The sequence below is a fragment of the Microplitis mediator genome, chromosome 10, assembly GCF_029852145.1.
Source record: "Microplitis mediator isolate UGA2020A chromosome 10, iyMicMedi2.1, whole genome shotgun sequence".
Lineage (NCBI taxonomy): Eukaryota > Metazoa > Arthropoda > Insecta > Hymenoptera > Braconidae > Microplitis > Microplitis mediator.
In genome coordinates this window covers 2,912,733-2,921,049 of record NC_079978.1, presented here as the reverse complement: position 1 = coordinate 2,921,049, position 8,317 = coordinate 2,912,733, and the positions used below count along the sequence as shown (strand labels likewise).

Here is an 8,317-nt window from a genome sequence, read left to right as displayed (position 1 = left end):
CTCTAGTAGAAAAAAAATTGAAAAGTCCTGAGAAGTGTAAATTTTTTTATTTCTTACCCATATGAGGCCGGGTGGACATGGGTGGAGATGGGTGGAGATGATAATAGTGATATTCTACGGAGAGTGAGCTGTAACTTTGTTTCTGTTGGGAATAACCCAGCACAATATAAACGTTTTTTGTTCATTAGGATGTCCTCTAGTAGGAAAAAAATTGAAAAGTCCTAAGAAGTATAAATTTTTTTATTTCTTACCCATATGAGGCCGGGTGGACATGGGTGGAGATGGGTGGAGATGATAATAGTGATATTCTACGGAGAGTGAGCTGTAACTTTGTTCCTGTTAGGAATAACCCAACACAATATCAACGTTTTTTGTTCATTAAGATGTCCTCTAGTAGAAAAAAAATTGAAAAGTCCTGAGAAGTGTAAATTTTTTTATTTCTTACCCATATGAGGCCGGGTGGACATGGGTGGAGATGGGTGGAGATGATAATAGTGATATTCTACGGAGAGTGAGCTGTAACTTTGTTTCTGTTGGGAATAACCCAGCACAATATAAACGTTTTTTGTTCATTAGGATGTCCTCTAGTAGGAAAAAAATTGAAAAGTCCTAAGAAGTATAAATTTTTTTATTTCTTACCCATATGAGGCCGGGTGGACATGGGTGGAGATGGGTGGAGATGATAATAGTGATATTCTACGGAGAGTGAGCTGCAACTTTGTTCCTGTTGGGAATAACCCAACACAATATAAACGTTTTTTGTTCAGTAGGATGTCCTGTAGTAGTAAAAAAATTGAAAAGTCCTAAGAAGTATCAATTTTTTTATTTCTTACCCATATGAGGCCGGGTGGACATGGGTGGAGATGGGTGGAGATGATTCTCTATGGAGAGTGAGATGATGTTCCTAGTAGAAAAAATACAAAAAAGTCCTGAAAAAAATTTTTCTGAATAATCGATGTCGGTTGGATACGAGCAGATTTTTCATCCATTATTTGTACTAGAGACTTACAAAAAAAGTTTTATTAGGAGTCAAACATATTAGAGATTACGAATATACTTTTTCTAATAGGCCGGGAAAATATATAATGACACAGTAATTTTCATAATCATTCAACGCTTTATTTAATAAATCATTCCTACACATGATGTTGATTCTCGTGTATTATTTTATACAACTTTATAATTGTCGTTACAAATAATCTTCTCCGATAAAACATTGACATTCTTTTGATACCGCACAAATGATGAAAAAAAATACTGCTATAAATATATTTATTTCATGACACATATATATTATAGTTATATTATTACGAGTATTACAATTCTTAATTTTTTTTTACTTCACCTTATCAATTTCACAGTCGCTTTTAGTATTTATTCAAAAATATATTCCGTACAAAATATTCATCTCGTTATTTCCACTTTAAGTTTTTTATGAAAATAATTATTTTTAAAATTCCACCGTTTTGTTTATAAATTAAATTTTAAAAACAACCAAATTTTGATACGTTTATTAATTACGATAATCTACGAGCTCGATATGTTTTTTTTTTACCATCAAAATAGTATCAATAGAATGCCACTCAATTGTCGATCGGTTTAAAAATCGAAGAAATATCAACAAACGGATCTAATTCGTACTATATATATAATAAGTTTACAATAAAATGATATTTAATATTTTATTTTTCTCATGTAATATCTAAATCTTACAGGCTAAATTTTTTAAGGCAAATGCGACTGTTTCGACGAGAAATTTATTATTTAACAAAAAATTTTGTAGATTACATAACTTTTGGCATAATTTTGAGCTGTTTTTCATTGATAATTCATTATTTCCTAGTACATACTTAAGTAGAGTGAGAATTAATCTGTACTTTATAAATATATACCATTGAGGGCATTCTCAGACAACTGTCGTAACCATAATTATATTTTATGTATTAAATTCAAAAAAAATTAAAGCATCAATTGAAAAAAAGGCAACGTCATTACACGGAGAAATTTTTCTCGTTTGAAATTCTATGGTCTCATAGTAAAGTCGGACGTTGGTCACCTGACGGAAATTCAAATACAGTCGAATCGCGTTATAGGAAATATTATTCTAAGAATTCCTGTAACCCCACTTTTGCTCAGCAGTTGAACGCCGTAACTTACACTTCCCCTTCTTTGCAAGAGTTTGAGCGTGTACATTAGACTGGGCCAAAAAAATTGACTATTTGTTTTTTTGTAGCTATATAAAAAATATTATTCAGAATGACAAAAAAAAAATTTCATGAAAGTTTGAGCCCTTAATATTAATTTTAAGAGGTCTATCATCGCTATTTTTAATATTAATTCATAATTTGATGTTTTACGTCGGAATTGCTAAATCATTGGAGTAAAAAAAATTCATTTTCACTTATTCTTATGTAAAATTAAATTCCCTACAAAAAAGGTCTGATTGAAAATTTTCGTCAGACAAGCCGTTTCCGATTAATTAAGCTTAATAAATTGATATATATTTTTTCGATTTAACATTTTTACTTTTGAATTTTGTAACTGACGAATCAATAAATATCTAATAAAGACCATGACTGATTTTCGAAGGAAATTTAATGCTCTACAAAAAAGGCCTCTTAACATTTTTTGCTAAATTCACTCCTTCGAAAGTTATTCAAGGTTGAATTTGAGTCAAAACGATTTCAATAACGTTTAAGTGCTCAAACTTTCATGAAATTTTTTTTGTCATTCTGAATAATATTTTCGATATAGCTATGAAAAAAAAAAATAGTCAATTTTTTTGGCCCAGTCTAGTGTCTATGATTATTTTCGTAGTCATAGAGGGGGAATGTCTTCCAAGAAATATAAGTCGGCGGACTTATAACGCGACTGGACTGTAAACAAGTGTAAAAATTACTATGCTCGAAAATTCTATAATTGACAGTTGAAAATCATTGAATTCTTTAAAAAAGTAGGGAGGGGGGGGGTGAGAATGCCCTTAAATGTCATATTTATTGACAATAACCTCCAACAATAATTTGCCAGCGTATTTATTCAGCCGCCTTTTTACTCCACATGTGAGCGCGCCTTCGAACAAAACCATCTAGCGGACACTTGGGAACTAAATGTCATTCAATAAAATTATTAAAATATAACAGACATAAAACACTTAAAATTATAAGTTAAAAGGAAATTAAATAATTAATTGACAGAACCGTAAATTACAGTAGAGAAAAAAAATCTCGCCGATGCAGTCACGTCGTTCCGAAGGCTTCTCTGAAAAAAGAGTAACCTCACCTAATTTGGCTGATATTTTAAGCAAACATCTATGTACACCGTAACAATTAATCAATTATAATAATTATGAAGTTCACAATTTTATTTTTAGTAAAATCATTGCTTTTATCACCTTTAATTTTATTTTAATCAATTAGTCACTTTCATTTTTTTTATCCATTAAAATTCATAATTAACTCGGCAGAGATTTTTGAATTTATAAAATAAATCATTATTATTAACAAAAAATTTTTATTATTAAAAGTTCGATGAAGAATTTCAATAGAAATGAAATATTCGTAAGTTTAATTTTTTTTTCCAGCCCTCAAAATTTTCAGAGTTTACTATGAGCGTTAATGGATTAAATCTTTCCTTAATATAACGATTTAAATCCACTGTTTTCAAATATTTAAAACTTTATTTATATTTTAATAAAATCAATTTTTAAAATTTTATTTAATTAATTGCCTATAGTATCATTCATTGCTCTCGTTAATTATTGCAAGTAGACAATATTTCAATTGCTGAGGTACGACGTTAGCTCAAAAAAACTAATCAATAATAATAACAATTGGACGAACAATAAAAGGTCATTGGTGTTCCAAATTTTTAATATAAACATTTCTTTTCTCGTAATTTAACTTATTTATCTATTGTTTTATTTAAATATTCCTAATCAATTTAACGAATTAAATTCCCTCGAACTACCATCGGTCTAATTAAATTAGCATTAACGACTAGACTCTCTCATTTAATATTGCGACAAAAGCGACAAAGCTTTTTATTATTTTTATTTATCTCTTTTTGAAATAGTCTGGCAGTTTTTTTTAAATTTACTGAACAGACGCGTGATCCGTCAGACTCAATTTTTTTTTTCCTAATCGTCCATCTTTACGGAATAGCAAACGTTTGAGCGGATCAAGAGTCGTATCGTGCGTTTCTTTTCAAATCCAAGTCAGTAATTCAAACAATTTATCTTCAGTTACAAAAAAAAATAAAAAAAAAAAAATTCAGAGACTAGTCACTTGAGGTAAAATTGACATGTATTACTAATTATTTATTTATTTATAAATATTAATCTTTGATTTTCATTTAACCGGCTTAGACCATTTAAAATCTTTAAATTCCATAACATTACACTGTAAAGAATTTTGAGTGAATTCGGATTTTATTTAAATTCAAATTTACATTTCGACACTCGGAGTTCCGGAGTTTTAATAAATTACTCTGCATTCGGAGTAAATGGGGAATTTATTTCTCCAGCTGAGTGATTTTGGAGTGATCTGGATTTTATTTAAATCTGCATTCGCTCCGATTTGGAGTTTCAGTATTAAAATTGACTCTCCTTCGGAGTAAATTTTACTCCGAGTGGATCAAATAAATAGACAGTCCGGATTTACTCCGCTAATTTTTTACAGTGTATTAATCATCAATTCACAATTTGATATGACAATTATTATTTCAAAAATACCATTATACACATACATTTGATGATGTATATATGTAAAAACGCGCCTGTTCTGATCATAAAAACATTCATTTACTTAACGGCTAATTTAATTAATTAAATAGATTTTTTTTAGTTATCTGTTTTTATTTATTTATTTAATTAATTAAAGTATTTATTATTTTAATAGTATTCAGTTGATACGTGGGACGGTTTTCTAATTAATTGTCCAAATAAAGACAATACTAAAAATAGACAGCAGCAATCCAAAATTGGGTGTTACGTAATTTGAATTGTTACAAAGATCTGTAGTACATGAGCAGTAATACGCCATTACGTCATGGGTACCGCTTCTTCTTACACACTCGGCGTCATCTCTTACATCGGTTATGAATCCGCAGCCCCTTACTACTCTTATTTTACCGTAAACTATGTCAAAAATTCGTATTATTTAGCGGTGGTTCTTTTGAAAAATTTTAAAAAGGACTAATCAATTTTTTCGTTACCTTTCTGGGAAATTTTACGGCAGATTGTCGGCTCAATTTTGTTGATGTGCTCAAGACGCTCTTGGAAACTGCAATTTACTGTACCAAGACTGTAAGGATCAAAGGGATCACCGCATCTTGGATCAAATGCGCTGTTACATTCGTAACAAAGGACTGCATCTCCTAAAAATTGGTAATCAAATTTTTTTTTAATTAAAAAAAGTCAATTAGAAATTAGACTGAAAATTTTTTAAATACAAATTTTTACAAAAATCTTAATTAAAATTAAATTTCAGTACTTAAAAAAAAAAAAAAATGCGGTAAAATTTTTAAAACAAAAAAATTTATAAAAATTATAATTCCAACTTTTTTGAATAAAATTATTTGCAAAAATTCTAATTTTGATTTTTTCAAAGGAATAAATTTATACAAATTAAAATTCAAAATTTTAAAAACAAGAATAAAATTCGAAATTTCAACATTTATAAAAATCAATAGCCAGTCGTAATAAATAAAACAAACATAGCAGTAGATATAAATTAAACTGTAATATAAAAAAAAATTTGAATATTAAATTACAATACAGACAATCCATCATAATTTTCAAAATTCACCGGTACCAAGTCTGCTCGAATTATCTCGCTGGAACTAGGGCAAAAATGTGTCATGACGTCACTTAGTTTCTATCGACCCAGTACCCTATCCCAATCTTCCTCTCACATACATACATATACACATACAAATATATAGAGGCTGAGATAAATACATTCAGTACATTTACGACCCCTAAGTCTAGCCAATTCTATGAATTGAATTTCAAGGTGAAGGTCACAGGTAATTTATCCACTGTACCAATTTTTAAATATTTACTGCCTCGAGTCTTGACCTATTACCAAGTTAATGAACTTCAATCAATCCTCAGTAAGCAACCGCGGAAATATTTCAATTCCTCCAACATCAACCAAAGTCCCGCTCGCGTGCTGTCTTTAATTAAATCCGGGTTTACTTCCCGACAATAAATGAGATGAAATGGATTTTAAAATCCACAATACCATATATTGTTGTCTATATATATACATATACACATATATACAATAGCAATATTGGAAAAATTAAAACACACATGAATAGGTAAGCTGTGAGAAGTAATACAAGTGCTGACAATATTTTATATGACTTCAGTAAACTACCCAATGTATTATAGTGACACCTTCATTCCTGCCCTCATTCTATAACTTTTATTTAAATAAATCTTTAAATATTTAAATGTTACTTCCATTCTAACGATTAATAAAACAAGAAATAAAAAAAGAAAATTTGCTATCGAATTAAATCTTCAAGGGATTTAAAAAAGTTCATTTATTTCCAGGTTTTTATTGATTTCGTCTTAATTTTTCGAGATGATTTTTGAATCATTGATCTCGAGGACTGTTACGAAATTGGAACGGTGCCACCTGGGCAATTGTTACATAATCTGCTTCACTCTAATCAATTTTTACTGTCCGAGTTCTCAGTAATTAAAGCCACCCTGATAATTTAATTTGTATATGACTCGTAATAATTAGTAGAGAGACGATCAAGAGGAATAATAATTTTTTTAGATTGAAGAAGAATCAAAACTTACCGTAGGAGATGAATGAAATTAACAGGACGAATGACGTTAAAGTTGATGCAACTTGACGACAAATCATTTTTTAAAATAAATTTTATGCTATCGAATGCGATAAGTGTGCGGTTTTTTTAAAAATTGATTGCTGATTGATAGATGAATACTTAATTACACTTTGTAATCACATAAAATTTTTTTAGCTGGTAATTTAATAAGTAATTAGTCACTAGGCTTAGACGGAATGTGTTATTTAGTTTGTTATAGAAAAAAAAATGGATGGAATAAATGTTTTAGGTAGAGTGAGTTATTGTAGGCCATACGGGGATGATTTGACGTTGAGTAAATGAGCACGTGGTGTGATGTTGGTCGTATCGAATCGCGGGTACTTCTGTACACTTGAACGTATCTCCGCGGTTTATGCGACAAGACGCGCAGTGCACTTTGACTTTTCTATGCGCCAGTCGACTACGGCCACCCACACTCGCGATCTCAATCTCTGGTTGTCTGGTGATTCCAGCCACCCCTGTATCATCGACTCGGCCATCGGTAAATTTTATTTAACACTTGAATAAAAAAATATTTACCTTTACTGTGGGTCAAAATTCTTAAATTTTAAACTTCCCGCCATGAAAATTAAAAAAAAAAGGAAGTTATTGGTTTCGGTCCGATTTTCGGAAATCAGACAGGACAGGAAAATTTATGCTTTGATTTTATTGTATCCTTAATGACGAGTTGCAGGTGTTCAAATTTTTCAACATTTATATTTATATCTTTCCATTGATCTATATTTGTAAGAAAATACATAATTTTAAAACCAAAAAATGAGTAATCGTGTGAAATTTATTTAAAATAACGCCGTTTTGAATAGAACGTTTTTTAAAACACGCGGGAGAATTTTAAATTTAATTTCCAAGTAAATTAAATAAATGTTTTTATAAATATGAAATAAATCAACGAAAATCATCACAATAATTCCGTAATTAATTAATAATGTTCTAGCTAAAAATAAAAAAAAAATTTTTTGAATTTACTCACTCTTCCCGCCACTTTTATTCTCAGCTGTGAGTACTTGTGCATCGCCGGTGTCCAAGTAAATAAATTAAAGATATAACCACTCACAAAAAAACTAAACTTATACAAGTAATCAATCACCAATTCACAAGAATAATTTGAAAATAATATCTTTAATAAAACTAAATCATTTAAATATTAAAGTAGGCACTGAATTTAATCTATTATTCAAGTCACGTTCACTGACACACATAATTTTATATATTTAAATATTTATCGTTAAACAAGAAATAATTTAAAAAGATTTATATGTTCAAAATCATGCCACAAAATAATTAATCAAATTATTTTACGGAGCTTAGATGACAAAGACAATGAGAGCAGCCATCACGCGGGAGACTGACTGTCGATTTTGTCTCTACTGCGCAGGTCGTACCAACCGTTTCTACAACTGCGCAAGTGTTCTGAGTCAAACTTCACTCTGACGCCATTGCATCAACTCGGACA

At 29.9% G+C, this 8,317-nt stretch overlaps 1 protein-coding gene across 1 annotated transcript; it reads right to left on the bottom strand.

Moving 5' to 3' along the window:
- Positions 1 to 1,103: 1,103 nt before the first annotated feature.
- LOC130676017 (uncharacterized) lies at positions 1,104 to 7,248 on the bottom strand. Its single transcript, XM_057481973.1, has 3 exons — positions 6,815 to 7,248; positions 5,212 to 5,373; positions 1,104 to 5,134 (listed from the first exon to the last, which is right to left on the bottom strand). The coding sequence occupies exons 1-3, from the start codon at positions 6,879 to 6,881 to the stop codon at positions 4,923 to 4,925; spliced, it is 441 nt and encodes a 146-aa protein (XP_057337956.1). The 5' UTR covers positions 6,882 to 7,248; the 3' UTR covers positions 1,104 to 4,922.
- Positions 7,249 to 8,317: the final 1,069 nt, after the last annotated feature.

Excerpts from the sequence above, each read along its gene's own strand:
- LOC130676017 (XM_057481973.1), bottom strand. The coding sequence starts at position 6,881 with ATGATTTGTCGTCAAGTTGCATCAACTTTAACGTCATTCGTCCTGTTA. Across the intron at positions 5,374-6,814 it reads AATTTCATTCATCTCCTACG|GAGATGCAGTCCTTTGTTAC; the intron begins GTAAGTTTTGAT and ends ACCAATTTTTAG. Across the intron at positions 5,135-5,211 it reads CCGTAAAATTTCCCAGAAAG|TTTACGGTAAAATAAGAGTA; the intron begins GTAACGAAAAAA and ends TTTTTGACATAG.